The sequence below is a fragment of the Solanum dulcamara genome, chromosome 9 (assembly GCF_947179165.1).
Source record: "Solanum dulcamara chromosome 9, daSolDulc1.2, whole genome shotgun sequence".
Classification (NCBI taxonomy): domain Eukaryota; kingdom Viridiplantae; phylum Streptophyta; class Magnoliopsida; order Solanales; family Solanaceae; genus Solanum; species Solanum dulcamara.
In genome coordinates this window covers 43,996,335-44,012,554 of record NC_077245.1, presented here as the reverse complement: position 1 = coordinate 44,012,554, position 16,220 = coordinate 43,996,335, and the positions used below count along the sequence as shown (strand labels likewise).

Below are 16,220 nucleotides of genomic sequence, written 5' to 3'. Positions count from 1 at the left end.
ATCGTTAAATAATGTCACATATCCATAATTTGAATGATAAACCCACAAGAAATTGTAATATGAAAAGGTAGGGTAATGATAAAATATAATTATTAACTAATAAGTAAAGACAAAATAAGAAGAAAATATTAAGGTAACGATGCGATCACACCAAATCGATTCTTACCAAAATGGGTCTTTTCGTCATTACCTAACGATAGATTTAAATGATACGATATAATATACTTTAAGTAACAATTAAAACAAACATTGTATTTAAACTAACTATACAATACAATATAACGGGTAACAACCATCCAAACAAGGGGGTAAAGCGGTAAAGCTCTATAAAGTTTTTGAATCACCAGAAACTTCTCATAATACATATTATTAGGTTCACGTTTAAGAGAATTAACATGGGACTTTTATTAGTTTTTGCTCCAGCATTATGCTCCCTTCTCTTCTGTAGTGATTTTATGTTGGAATTGACTTTTCGAATGTCTTTCCACAAATGTTTTTTTTATACATTTGATTTTTAATTTTTTGTGAATGTCCACATTATATATCTATATTTAAGTTTGATTTTTTTTTTTTTAGAAACTAAATTTTAAAAAGTAAGTTCGGTCTGCACGAAGTGCAAGTACATTAACTAGTTAGTTAATAATTCCACATTCAAAAACCCCAACTCCAATAAAAGTTACTAGTTTGAATTTCAATAGCAAATTATAAAGATCTCTCATCATACTCTCTGTAGGATTTGACCCCTATTTTATTGGGTTACTATATTTTGACATCGACCGCTTTAATCCATGATGTAGTTTGAGCGACACAACTATATTTGGAAATCGAAACTGAATCAACAACACTTGTACTCCACTATTCCATTCGTTTATTTCATTACATTATTGTTCTTTATAAGTTTATTTAATAACATATCTATTTGCTTAATCTCTGAATTACAAGTTAAAATGAACCACGTATTCTTGACATGGTGACAAATTCTAGCCTAGTAATTTCTAGAAAAACAGTTTGGTGCCTACTCATGGGACCAGGAAGGTTATGGTATTGATTTAAGTCAGCTCTATTTACTCACTTGCTTAGATGTGTGTGTTTATTCAGAATAAACTATGATGGTTACAAACAATAATGGTGTTGATGATCGACCGAACGTGGCGTAGGGACCACTCCTCTCCAATGGCACTTGGGAGCGAGCATTCATGAACAACAACAACAGAAACACGGTGGAGGGACTACTTTCCAATGGTGCATAGAACCAGGGGAAGCAATAAAGAATAATAGAAATAACAGAATTAAAAGGGAAAGAAATTCTTATTCAATTTCCTAGAACGATGAATAAGTTTGCTCGTAGTGAACAATATCATGTAAAATTGTATTCAGATAAGAGATTGATCGTCTACAAATTAGGAATTATATAAGTTTGACTTAGCTAACTAACTCCACTAGCCGTTATTGATGTGAAAATCATGGACTCAGAAGTGGGATATATCGTGCTCGATCAAATTCTTTTGGGATAACATATAAAGAAGATGAAGTTAGATTTATCGGAACAGAAGGATATTTCCCCTTCTTTCCAATGCTTTAATCTAGCATAATTTGCCTTCTTTTTTTTGGCTTCTCTGGGCTTGTGAAAGATTGTCTACTGAAATTATACACCAGTTCTCGAGAACAGACACGAGATTCACGCTTCACTAGGTACCAATTACCATTGTGTGTAAACAATTGGCCGACCCAACAATGAAATCACAAATCCAACAGTACCCTATATATATGTGCAGAAAAGAAGTATATATATCTCGTCTATATCCTAGATCTGCACAATCTATGGTCCTACAACAAAAATTTGGAAGAGCATTACACTAGGATAGGACTATGTTTTGTCTAACCTAAGGTGAGATCTATAGAAGATCTAGTCTGCTATTAGTAACTAAGGTAAACAAAGAAACCTCAGAGCATCATTTAGGAATGTAAGTGTAGCAGGCAAGACTTCAGAACTTCAAACCTCTAAATGATAAAAGAAAATGAACTAACGTTAAGAGTGTCACTAAAAAAGAGCTGTAAAGTAGTACTACATGAGCACATTCAGTAAGCAAAGTAGCTTCTGTGACCAAATGAAAACATATATTTTCACACTACATAATAGTAGCTGAATTGAAGTCCTGTCGCACATAGAGTAACTATATGTCGTTTCCAGAAACTTTTGGTCCTTCACTGCCAAGAGACAATCCTGATGAGAGATTGAATTGGCCGCTGGCCAGGAAAACAGGATTTGGTTGCTGGTATGGTGAGCTCAAGCTCGACTCCAATATCTGGTGCGGAAGTAGCATATCTGCTTTAGTAAATGTGACACTTGTGCCCACCCTTTGTTTTTTTGATGACCTTTCACCTTCAGAGCTATTTATTGGCGAAGTCTCACGACAACCAGAATCAGGAGTAAGAGGCTCATGTTGCGAGGAGAATGATTGATCAATAGAAGGGCTCTTGGAACGGGCATGTTCTTGTACAGACGTATCAATGTGAGGAGACTCAGATGTTGGTGCAGGAGTCCCTGGATCAGTCCGGTTATCGAAATCTAAACTATTGTCACCTGCTGCTGAAGGAGTGACCCCAGAAACAGGAACTTCTGAGAGAACTCCACTGATCCGCTGTTGTTCTTCTATTATCTTCTTCAAGTACTTCCCTTGTGCTTCAATTCTAAGTTGTAGCTGTCTTTGAACCTGTAAAGGTAAGACATAAAGTAGGTGATAACAAGTAACCTTCAAAATCCCTAAGAACTAATTCTAACTTCCAAGGGAACTCTTGTTGGAGGGTGTTCTTTCATAGGTCCCACAACTTCCTGTTTAGCAAACTGATAATATGAGATGAAGTCAAAATGAAGCAAGTTATCTGTATACAAATATCAGTTTGCCCAATATATAGTCGCTTTTGATGAAAGAAAAAGAGTCCAGATAAATTTCAAGGGAAATGTTCGAAGATGCAACTAAAACGCCACTTCATTTGATAGCAATGTCCATACTCATAAGTATGTGCAACAGCCATCAGAAATAAAATATGGGATTTAGGTGCGGTACGTAGGAAAATGGATAATTAATTACTTTATATTTTATCATCTTAAATGGAATGTTTAAACCAAAAGATAATCTAAACTGGGATGCAAAGATCAGCTCTTACAAGAAAAAGAGCTTCTTTCATGTCTACAACGGATAGTATAGAGTAGATATGACAACATTTGAAGACTAAAGAAATTCAAACCAAAGATGAAGAAATTTAAGCCTCAATTAATGTATTACCGTAAGTAACAGAAGGCAAACATTTTTCTCATGCATGTTTGTTTCAATGGCAAGTTTAGGATAAAAGCAAAAGTTAATAATAGGTTAAAAGAAAACAGGTGCCTAACATCTCCTTAAAATGTTGGCAACTGTTGAAAGACACTCTCAAATAGGTAGAAATTAAATTGCTAACCAAACGGTGTGTTTCACTTTCCGGCCCATGTTTTAATTATCCAAAAACATTATATGCATTCCAAAGGTGTTCAAGAAGTCCAGGAGAACATACCTCCAGTTGCTCGTGAAGTCGCTTTTGTACCTCCATCTGCAGTTTTAGAGCCTCATTTATCTGCACACCAGCCCTAGAAAAGAGCAATAATTCTCACATTATTAATATCACAGAAAGTACAACAGTTTAAGAAGATTTTTCAGCTAAGAAACAAGATCATTAGAATGGAGAATGCAAAGGCATTAGTAGGTGTATACAGAAAATTAGTGTAAAACTGTAAATTATGAGACATTCAAAGCTTGCAACTTCATAAACTACCAGAAAACAGGGAAAATCTACTCACGATGAACCATCCAAACTGGAAAGCATATCTCCTGATTCTTTCTTGTCAGATTGTTTCCCTTGCAATCACAATTGCAGGCAAAAAAATGGCATCAGAATGTGTGTTACTGGAGGAGCACCAAATCACCACATTTTCAAGAATTAAGCCTCTTTAAAGCTTTAAGAAATGAAAATAGTTGAAATTTTGAATTCTAAAGGATCCTACCATCGGATGACGAATCTGGAAGGTATTTAGCAAGCCGATATTTCTGAATGAACAGGAAAATAATGCAATTCACTCATTAAAACGAAATGTTTCGATTTAACAAGTCGATTCTGAATATTTTACTTCAGCATGTATACCTGTAAATGGCTTTTTACATGGTAAATTGTTAACCCTTGCACACCCATGACTCTAAGAACACCTTTAGGTGTAGCCCCTGAATCAGGAAAAGAAATATTGTCAGAACAATTAAATGATCAAGCCCAAATGGGGAAATACAGTATCACCTCCGCTGGAGATTATTTATTGTTATAGAGTTTTTCTATGCACTGCATCTAGAAAGCGTAAAAATTTATTAATGTCAAAATGTAAACACAAATAATTATGGGAAAAGATCACAATTATTTATGATCTACGTATCTGCATTACTATATTGTCCAAGGAATTAGAGGAAAGGTAGTCTGCCTCCATAGCAACTCAAATAAGGATCCTTTTCCCTCGGAGATTTTTTTCCTCTCAAGAGTATAAAGGAACGGTTGGGAGGGAACATAGTAGCAAAATTACAACTAAACTTGAGATCTTACGGTCTGGGCCACCAAGTTGTGCGACCGCATCAACGAAACGTTCATGTAGCTCATGGGTCCAACGCAACCGCTGCTTTGAAGCAAGACCAGGATTGTTATTGAGGTTGTTTCCTCCAGTTGTTGGGTCCATTGTGCTGCCACAGCAATATAATATCTGACTATATGTCACTGTAATGGTTTTGTGAACTAAGCTTGAACTAGGACGCCTTTAGCCTGATATACAAAGAAGAATCAAAAGATAAGCACACACTTGAACATATCTTTTATTATAGTTTTAGTGATTCTTTCATCAACCAATTCTCTAGTAAACATTCATCAACATTGGATGGAAGTTAGTCACTGAGATGAGCTATCTAATCATTATGTTCTGTTCTCTGTGAAAATGTAAAATCTAATAGAACTTTACCAGGTTGACCAGTACATATGATAAAATACCATAGCCAGTGTATTTAGCAGCATCTAATATTTACACGTAGTGTATTATATATATATATAGAAGCATCAACACTTTTTTCTATTTTAACGACGGTGGTGTCTGGACTAGCTTTCCCACACCTCGACTATTACACTGGGTACCTACTACCTCCCACCCGCCCAGCTATCTAACTAAGCCCATTTGGCTTAGGCGGATGGGAAGAAATCACCTAGGACCTGGTTGGAAATAAATGTAATTACTAGGGTAGTAATATCACTTGCAAGTAATTATGCAGTATAAAAGTTACATGACCTGTTTTTTTCCATAACACGTAACCGTAATTATGGTGTAATTGCAGCGTCATATTTGGTTGCACACGTGTAATACATAGTTGATATACTTATATTTTAAGTAAAAGCTAATTATAAAAATTAAATACACTTTTTATTTCCGATGAACGTGTAAATAAGTTTCAATCTGTGACCAAAGTATGTGTTCATAAAAAATATTAAAAATGACAAAAGAAAGATTATGAAAAGTTATAAGTGTAACTACCACCAATTCTTTGCCCCCCTAGAAAACTGGAGTGTGTAATTGCTTCCCTCAATTACACCAATTCCATGCTTGGCCAAACAGTGTATAACACCCAATTACACCTAAAACCAATATACAAGATGGCTTTACAAACAGGCCCCTAGTGTTCTTGCCTCTGCTAGGATTTCAAATCATCACAGAAAGAAACATCCTAGTTAGATCTCTTCTAAATCTATCAGGAAAACTAGGATGTATAAACTTGATGGTTATCTTGCCATCCCTATAATGACAAGAACGACTAACCAGAGGAAAAGGAAAAACACAAGTTTCCACATTGATCATTAATTACATCTTTGGAAACAAGTGGAAAAAACAGTGTTCACGCAACTTATAGAGAAGTGATAGTGAGTATTCCGCAGATATGCATGAAAGTATATATTCCTAAACTTCATTAGTTATTTCAAACCGAAGTGAATAAACTACTTGATTCTGAAGTGTGAAATTGAGGAAAATAATTTATTACCCATGCAGAGTTGACAGAAAACTGGGATATTCAGTATGCAAAACATGGTATGCACGGTTAACAAAGTTTCATATAACAAAAAAAGGGTAGAATCAATTTCTATGCAAAATGATGGATTTTGGTTTCCGAAAGCAAGAAAATAGCTAAAATTGAAGACTGCGGAATCGGCATTCAATCAAAGGATTCTTTGTTTAAGCTTAATAATAAAGTAAAGGAAATCGTCCTGCTCTCCATGCACATACACAACATGGAAGAAAGAAAACTGAAATAAGGGAGGACAAATGAATGTGACGTTGGCTGAACCCTGAGGTCTCAGGGGCAAATCTCAGCAAAGACAAAAACACAAGGTGATTTCTTCTCATCTGTCCTTGCCTTGGTGGACAGAGTTACCTCATACCTGTTGTTGATGGGAGGAGGCAGGCATTCCTTGAATCAATCGAGGTGCATAAAAGCTGGCCCGAACATCATAGTTATCAACAATGAGAAAATAAACATGTCAAGAGGGAGAACTTCTGCTTTGCTCAGCGAAATGATATCACTTCAGCACTACAAGAAAATATCATTAAGTACATATATCTAAAGCATTATCTGTATTTTAATTGTCTCTCGAACTGGAAATTAAAAACATAATCTCATGCATGAAGGAACAAGAAACTCTAAAAGGTGAAAATTTAGAAGTATTAAACTTATTGTACAGGTTATTGTTACCACTATACTTTGCTTCAAAAGCTAATAGATTGAAAGTGCAAAACTATTACCACTTGAACAGTAATAACATTTATGTATGATATCTTGATAAACTTTCAATTTGTCCTGCATCATTGAAAAAAACAAGTATATGACTTACTAACATGTCATTCAACCTTCGTTGTAACTTTAGTCGGCGACAAAATTATGAAGCAGCATCTCTGCAGACAAATGACGATACTCAACAGGTACAAAACCATGTAATTAGAAATTCCCTTCATTTACTTCAAATACACTGTTTGATCTAAAGTTGTGTTTTCCATTTCTGATGTATGACTTTGAATAACAAAAAAACAAATTATACAGGTAAGTATTATTGATGTCGAAGAGACTAGCAGTATAAAAGTGCTTTCATTAAATTCAATGTTACCACCAAGCACTCAAAGTCTTCAACAGCCCAAAGATTAGCTTTCAACAATCTATCAATATTTAACTCGTCATTGAGGAAACATCGTCAACCATTTATGAAAAATGGAAAGGGCATAATTTAGCAAACTTCGAATAAGAATTTCCTAGAACAGCTAAAGATTTTCCTTTTTTATGGCTATTTCTCTAAATTCAAAGCTTATAACCAATACTACCTCAAGAAATTCAACAACAGATGCTAAAAATCTCCGAATACAAAAGATCCTTTCATTTCACTGGCTCGGCACTATAGCAATAACATAAAAGATGTCAATTCAGCTCCAAGATAAGATATTTTTCAACTTCCATAGCTCCACCATGCTAGCCAACTCTTCCACCTTATCAAAAGTAAACCTAGTTGCATGTGTAAACACCACACACCAATTGCGATAATTCAAAACCAAACCTTCATTCTAGAACTCCTACCATAAAACTCAACAACTTTTCCTTCAAATTCAGCTAAAATGGAAAAAGGAAAAAGCAAATGTTGAAGAAAAGACAAGAATCTTTACAGAAGAAAAGAATTTCCGAATACCAAAAACCCTTTTCTGTTTTCACCTTCCATAACTCCGAATCATACTAGTCAACTCTTCCACCCTTTCAACGATAACCCTAGTCGCATATGTATCCCAAACAAATTCGCCAATTATGATAATTCGAACCCAAAACTTCATTTAAAACTTCCACACAGCAAATTCCCCATAAAACTCTACAAATTCACCAAAATTTTCCCATCAAATTTAGCTAAAAATGAAAACAAAGGAAGACATAAATAACGATCTTTACAGGGAAAAATGAATGGCAATCTTACAGTGATGAAAAGAGCTGAAAAAGATCAAATCTTTGTGAGAGATCTTCGAATTCGGTCCTCTCCCCTCTTTCCGAGTGCAAAGTGATTTTTTAAAATTAATTTTATGGAATATTTATTTATGTTTATGAATAATGATGAAAAATAATTCCCGTGGTGCCCGAGGTGAGAACAACATTGATAAACCTTCGTTTTTTCTTTCGAAAAACAAATTATATATATACATATTAATGTGGATGTTCATTAATTCCACCATCATGTTTGGAATAAATTTTAATGTATGGAAAAATAATCAATCATAAATAAAATTCAAAGAAATAAGAATATTTTATTAATAAACAGTTTGGATACAATTTTGTTTTTTCCTTGATTTTTTTTTTGAATTTTCTACATGATTCGAGGACGGCTAATAGTGGATCTTCTTGAATTATTTGATTGTCAAAAATAATTTAATCACGTCTTGATCTCTTTATGAATATCGCAAGAGTATGTGATATATGAGATGGCTCTTAAAGGGAATATATTACCTTTATATAGGCATAAGCTAGGGGTTAGAATAGAGTATCCTCCAAAAATCCTAACTGAAATTGAACTCGTCTTGTAGAGTTTTATAAAATTTCGATGTCTACAAAATGTCTCTTACTTCAAGGCTTGTCAGAGTGTAGACTTGATGAAACTCTAGGATAAGCTTGAAGTACCCATAAAAAATGGAGCCTTCATCATTGTTATTTTGGGGCTTTAGATTTGCAGATCTGATTTGTGGTTTTGTAGCTTCAAATTTGTATATATGATTTATGAGAGGAGAGATAAAATGCATATTTGGTCCTTTGGACATGCCAATTTGTGTGCAATAAATTTTAATGTATGAAAAAAAATCCATCACAAATAAAATTAGAGTAAATAAGAATATTTTATTAATAAATTTTGAGTTCTTTCTTTGATTCTTCTCTCTAATTTTTCTACGTGATTTGAGGGTTATTAGCGGTGGCGGATCCAGAACTTTCACTAAGGGGGTTCGGAAAAAAAGAGAGGAAGAGCTTAAGGTTCAAACTTGGAACCTCAAGGTTAGTTTTGAACTCTTTAACCACTAACCCAACCTCTATTCTTATATTCTAAAGGTTCAAAATTAACATATAGACATAAAAATTCTTTAAAATACCTTATATACACAATGTAATTTTTTGCCGAGGGGCTTTGGGTGAACCCCTCGATTACCTCTAGGTCCGCCCCTGGCTGTTAGTAGCATATTTCTCGAATGTATGATGATTTGGACTTGTATTTGTCCTTTCGGCAGACGTCACTGACTTTTTCATTATATCCTTGTTTTACTATTGAAATGGAGACATTTGGACTTGTGTTTTTTTGAATCTATTGTAATACTTAAAGGCTTATGCACGTGAGTCCAAATTTTGGGGCATTTTGAGTTATATTCTATTTTCCACACGCTTAAGTTGTGATTAGTTCTTACTTTCTATTTTTTCGCATTTATCTTATCGAGGATTATTTAGAATAACCTGTCTGATAGGATAAGACGGGTACCACCACATTATTCACACCCAATTTTTGAATCGTGACAAGAATTTGGAATGAATTAGGATTATACCATAGCCTAACATCATTTCTCAAGACCTTTCTAAGTCTTATCTTGCTGCGGTGAATATTAATTACCTGAGCCAAATTTTGATTTTAAACATACAAATTTGTTCAAGGAACAACGCCCCCCCCCCCCCCCAAATTCTTTGTTAATGCAACATCATCATAGCCTGTTTACGCAAGTCTTAAAATGGTCAAATTAATTTTTATTTTGAATAGTTGAACACAATTATAAACAAGGGCAGATCTAGGTATATAGGAGGGGGTGTCAAGCCACCCACAAGCTTCGACGGAATAGAATATATATATATATATATATATAAGTCAAAGACGTGCCACCCATAGAACAAAAATACTCTGTCGTGCCAGTGGTAAAGTGCAGAAGCTTAAGTCTTAAGTTGCTGGATCAAATCTTGTTGGCACTCTTTTTTAAAATAATTTATTTGACTAAACATAAACAATAATTTTTTCCTCTTTTTCTTCCTCTTCAAACCCTAACTCCTCCATCAAACTTTTTAAAATTTTCATTGCCCGTTAAAATTTTCATTGCCCGCTAATCGATAAGTCTACTTGGTACTCAAAAAGTCTAAATCCTAGATCTGCCTCTGATTATAAAGGACGTAAAGTTTTCCTTTTTAGGTACAGTAACACAGTCAAGATCATTGACTTAGCATAATTGTGATCATGAACTTGTAAGATTTGTTCAAGAGTAGAACTTTGTTTTGATTTTGAGCTTAAGCAAGTTTATCAATAGTGCTTTTGTGTGCTGAAGACATACAAAACATACCATTTTCTTCAATATTTATTGTGCGAAGCTGGGCCAATCTTAAGTTTCCTTGTTAATGATAAACAATACAATTCCTTTACTATAATTTTGGTTGATCTTTATTTCAATTTTTGTTTCCAAAGTAATTATGTCTAAATTGTTTGAGATTTTTAAAGTTTTTTTGTCCCAATTAGTAAGGTCATGTCTTTCTCTTTGGTTTAACATAGGGTTTGTGGTTGGTTAAAGTCTCAAATAGATTATCCACTAACCTAATTCTCTCGTTTTGGTATATTTTTGAAACCGTCTTGTTCTACTTTCTTGCCTACGTTGACTTTTTCATAAATTTTAAATGCAAGACCTTGTTATCACTTTATCTCTGTTTTGATTTTGTTGCTTTAGAAGTGCACTGATTAGCCTCAATGATACTATGTTTTTCCTTCTTTAATGACTTATGTGATTGCCTAATAATTAGAATAATTATTAGATTTATAGTTATCTTGTTTGTTGTAGTGGTGTGTGAGTGTATAAGTGCTTTTTGTCTATTATTGTTCTTGGGAATCCTTATGTTGTAATGACCCTTCTGGTCATGTTTATATTTCTGCTTCCATTTTGTCGTTTAGAGCATTCATATAGCGACTCCAGGTCATTGACCTGCTGGCGCCGGTAGCTCGGTCGCCTAGTCGTTCCTTTGGGTTTAAGGCTCGTTTCTCCTGTTTTGGAACTTTTATAACTTAAAAAGTTGACTTCGGTCATAACTTCATATAAACGACCTCATAACAGAATTCTGACGGTTCTGTCAGCTTTGGAATGGCCAAATTAGGCTAGTTGCATGATTGACACGTGTATCGAGACAATCGGTATGAGTTTGGAGCCATTTGACGCTTTAGCCTTTGAAACTTGGCCTAAGGTTGACTTTGGTCAACATTCTTGGTAAACGCTCTCGGATTGAAATTCCGTCAGAGCGGTTAGCTCCAAAATATTGAGTTTGGTCTAGAACGACCTTTCGTGTGTGTCCCGAGGCTTCTGATCTCATTTGGAGCCCTTTTGTGGTTTTGGTTTAAATTGGTGCTTGGGTGCGGGACCCACTTTTCATCGAAACGGTCTCCATTGGAAATTTAGACTAGACCATTGGGTCCATAATATTGTTTCGAATGAAAATCCATATATGGTTTGCGTTCATGGGACTCCGAATGAGTACGGAATATCAAAAAGAATTAAATTTTGGACTGTGTTATCATTATTCATCGCGGTTACTGTTAACCACAAATTTTTCATATTTAAGTCCCAACTTTGACAAATGATTTCTCCACCATTTTGAGCTCAATTTCAATTATTCAAAGGTCGAAATTGAAGGGATTTTCGAGAGGAACGCGTTGGTAAGCTTGTAAGGTGATTTGGGAACACTGTTTGAGATAAATTTCGCATTTTAGTTGTTGTCTTTTGTTGTTTTTGGAGTGAAATTTTGAAAAATTTTGAGAAGTGATTTCTTGGCCACTTTAGGTCCGATTTGAGCAATTCAAAAGCCTATCTCGCGTGGAATTTCGAGGAGAACATTATGCTACTATCAGAAATTGATTTGGGGCATTTCATTAAGGTAAAAATTGCTATTTTAGCTGCTATTTTTGTTGAATTTCAGAGTAAATTTTTGATAACATTTGGGGACTAGTTTCTTAGGAGTTTTAAGTCCGATTTTGGAAAATATAGGTGCTAAATTGTGGGTTTTTTTTTTGTGAAGAACGTCGTGGGGTAGTTGGTTTCAGTTGTTGAGGCTTTGTTTTGGTGATTTTTGCGAAAAATAGTTGTTACCCCTGTTATTGATTTTGGCCTAGAATTGGGTTTTGATGAATGAACTCATTTGTGGAGTTTTCGATCCCCGAATTGTGTCCCAATTTGGGATATGAGTTCAGGGGGCTGATTAGGATCTGTTTTTAGGGTTAGTTCCAAAACTTTCAGGGTGAGTCCCACAACTCCCGATTTTGAATCCAAAATTGACCCATCTTCGAATTCGATAATTTTAATGTCATAACAACCGTATTGATGTTGTGAATCTGTTTTTGACAGCTTGGCATTGTTCTGAGGCTGTACAGAAAGGAAAAACTTCGGCAAAGTGATTTGGAGCGCGCATGTTCAACCTACATATAGGCTACGACTTTCCTTTCTTTAGATTGAGTTGAAATATATGAGAGCATGTTGAGATAGATGGAATTCTGGGTTGGATAGCTTATCTATATACCTTAGGTGCTAGAAATCATGTTTTAGGCTTTTATTAGGTATTTTGGGTAATTGAAAGCATGTGATCTCTTTTGTTAAATGTTAATATTTCAAGTGGCGTCGATTTCTTATACTTGGTATTGTGGAATATGTTGGACTTAGTATAGGTTGTGGAACTTGCTTTAGATGCCCTGGAGTCACTCTGACGGACTTAGATCCTTATAGAATGGTGTAGCGGACTAGTGTTTGGTAGTTGGGCTTTAGCTAGGCGGTAGCTTTGCTCTCCTAAAATACCTCATCCATAACTTCCTATGATTGACACTTTTGAGATGTGTCAGTGATACTCTACTTCTTGTTCGGCTTGTTCAGTTCCTGTCATGTCCCAAATCTAGGGCCTAGACATGACACGGCGAATGAAGTACCTGGAGGAACCTCACCTAAGCCTCTTAGCGTTCATTGAGCATTTCATCGGTAATGATAAACAAAAGGGGAAATAAATGGGGTAATGGGACTAAGGGAGATAACATAGAATAAAAGTCATTCACAACATCAGACATCATCAACTTGTCCAACAATACCTCTACATCCTTAGACTTGGCGGGGGTTAAGACATATCCCTAGCTCACCCTCAAGATTTAGTCAAAAGATACCGAAGATAACACAAATGTCTAAACATCATAATAAGCAAGAAAGAAATAAGAGTGTTGTTCTCGAACCATGGAACTCACCACTAGTAGTAGCCTTCAACGAACAATCTAGCCACCGGGAGGAGAGTGTAGAGCAACGCCAATTCCAATATGGTGATATCATGTAGGCAAAAGTATGCGTTAGTACATTAAATGTACTAAGTATGAGAGCATGCTAAAATGAAGGACATCATGTCATATATATAAATAATATGCATAAGTTAATGCCTACATGAGAAACATCATAATAAAAACTTTAAACCATCAATTTGTAGGAAAGTGACCTTAACCGACATTTAAGACCATGCGAGCTATTACATGAAATTCGATGACTCCTGCATCGGGACAGGCCAATGACTCTTGCATCGAGACAGGGGAGACTACCTTTTTGGGGTAGTACTCCAACAACTTTAAACATTCTTCAACTTTAACTTAAAGTGCTAATCATGGATCCACTAGCCTAAACATAGCCGACAAGGTCCCCTATGGTGTCACATAGTTAATATAACATGAGACTTTACTTAAGAACTCCTTCGGTCGAGTCCCCATCTATATGCTACATTTGGTGCTAGGTTTAATCCCACAGAATACATTTAAATATCATCATAGCATAATATATAACTTTGACATAAAAACAAAATATCATTGGTGGAATAGCTCATTAAAATCTTTTATTTAATTCAGTGCAAGAATTGTCCTTTCACATTGAAACCTTAGTTCGGTTAAGAAGCCCTTTCATCAATCATTCATTTCATAAAGACTTCCTTTACATAAGAATTTACTTCATACCATTCATTTGGAGTCAAACTTCACTTCAACTTTACTTAAATCATGAGGAAAACTAGGTGGGTTCTCTTTATAATACCTCTAAATACATTTTGAAGAATTATTGCATGCATGAAAGTGATGAAATGTATTAATTTAGAATATCTCAAACAACCCACCATTCATACTCAAAACCTCCTTCAAGCCTTCATAGAGGCACATTATTAAACCATTAAACTCATGAAATTACGAGTCAAAATACATGAATATAGGTATATAAACTCTAAATATATCATAGTCCATGCATTTAAACTCATTACCCGGCCCCACGCAAACGTGGACTCTCATGGCTTTCTCCGATAAGAAGATGAAGCCTGATCGGGCCAAAAAATGAAAGTAATCGAAGGAAGGGGTAGAGCATGTTCTATTTTTCCGAATCTTTCAAGATGAAAATAGAGGGATTGGCTTAACTTCCTCTATGCGGTTGCATACAACTTTGCTTGAGTAAGGAGTAAGCCATTCTAGATAGGCTGCTTTTGCTATTACTGAAGGTTTTAAGAAAAAGACCTTTCCTTTATGATATTAAGTTTTATGATATTAATGATTTTTCCAATCATTAGAGTGGTGTCATCTCCTTTCATTCATGTCTGATGGATAAAAGCCCTTGGGCCTGCGTTCATTTTGTTTAAGAAGGCTGCGACATATACAACATCTTTCCATATACTTTTTCTTGCCTTTCAAGATATTGCGTATAAAGAGAAAGATAGCCAGTTCTCTTGGGCGGTCGAGAGTGTTATGTAAAAAGGACCAAGGAGGATCCTATCCTAAAGGAGAAGAAGGAGGAGTAGGATATGAAAGCCCATAAGAATTCATCATAAGGAAGTTGGAATATCAAATTGGAAATTCATTTGGACTCTATAGGTGGAAGGACCCACGGATGAAAAGCTCACATACCTTGTAGGAGACAAAACCCAAAATAAAACTTTAGGAAGAATGGTGACTTGAATGCCTTGAATTGAAAACCCTAGTCTTGCCTTGAGTTTCTTGAGAGAGTTTTGGGAAGAGAGAATTTTATAAGGGTTTGGAAGGGTTTAGGGTCTTTAGATGGAAGAATTCATCCAAAATGACATCATTTTGGATTAAAACGCAGGAAATGACTAAAATGCCCTTAAGAATCTGGTCAAAAAGGACTTCACGAGTACCCTTCACAGTCCGTGGTGCTCATCATGGTACATGGTGGGGTCTCACGATAAGGGACTTAGAAAAACTCAAAAAAGGGCTTGCAAGGATAGTCTCTGAAGTTTCACCTCGGGACATCTTCACAATTCGTGAAGATCACTACGGGCCGTGATATATGGTCGTGGTGCAGGTTTACAAGTGTACCTGTAGAGTGTCCACCACAAGGACTCACCATGTTCCGTGGAGAGTTCCACGACTCTTGGTAGGCATTCATGGACCCTGCCTTAAGAAAATTCTTGAGGGTCCTGGGGAAAGGCTCACCACGGAAGGCTTCACGGCCCTTGGTGCTCACCACAATCTGTGGTCCTCCATCATGGTTTGTACCTACGGTCTGAGTCTCTGAATCTATGCCACAGTGGCTCAGCATGGCTCGTGGTCCTTACCATGATCCGTGATGGCTTCCGTGATCGGCTTCAGTTGCCAGTTTCTCTAAATTTTCTGAAAATTCATCCTTGGTTCCTTAGTTTAGGACCTTTCACATTTTCGGGGTCTTACAATATCTCCCTCTTGGGAACATTCATCCTCGAATGAGAACCATTGATATAGAAGAGGACATGGCACAAGGACTAGCAACACAACATATATATCAATGACCTTCAAAATGCATCAAACATGAAACCTTTAAGCTTTTGCATAAAACATAACTTTAAAATTCAACTTCATGAATATGCATACATCTGAAGACTTGGAAAACTGAAACATAAGAGTCTTAAATACTTGAGCATGGCGGACTTATTACCTTTGGCTTGAGTAGAATGAAAAAGATGAGGGTAACATTTCATTATGTCCGCTTCCGCTTCCCATGTGGCACATTCAACTTGTTGATTCCTCCAAAGAGCTTTAACGGATACAACTTCTTTGTTCCTCAATCACTTGACTTGCTGGTCAAAAATCTCAATCGAAATCTC

The 16,220-nt window shown here is 35.7% G+C and overlaps 1 protein-coding gene across 10 annotated transcripts; it reads right to left on the bottom strand.

Annotated features, from left to right (window-relative positions):
- Positions 1 to 1,984: 1,984 nt before the first annotated feature.
- LOC129902327 (myb family transcription factor PHL7-like) lies at positions 1,985 to 8,194 on the bottom strand. Of its 10 annotated transcripts, none has more exons than XM_055977528.1 (9): positions 8,056 to 8,194; positions 6,851 to 6,905; positions 6,490 to 6,638; positions 4,621 to 4,833; positions 4,177 to 4,253; positions 4,040 to 4,082; positions 3,836 to 3,893; positions 3,553 to 3,625; positions 1,985 to 2,714 (listed from the first exon to the last, which is right to left on the bottom strand). In XM_055977528.1, the coding sequence occupies exons 4-9, from the start codon at positions 4,748 to 4,750 to the stop codon at positions 2,175 to 2,177; spliced, it is 921 nt and encodes a 306-aa protein (XP_055833503.1). In that variant the 5' UTR covers positions 4,751 to 4,833; positions 6,490 to 6,638; positions 6,851 to 6,905; positions 8,056 to 8,194; the 3' UTR covers positions 1,985 to 2,174. The 10 variants fall into 10 exon arrangements, with proteins under 10 accessions (XP_055833503.1, XP_055833509.1, XP_055833504.1 ...); XM_055977534.1 differs by having other exon boundaries at positions 6,490 to 6,544; XM_055977529.1 differs by lacking the exon at positions 6,851 to 6,905 and adding an exon at positions 7,803 to 7,953 and having other exon boundaries at positions 8,056 to 8,167.
- Positions 8,195 to 16,220: the final 8,026 nt, after the last annotated feature.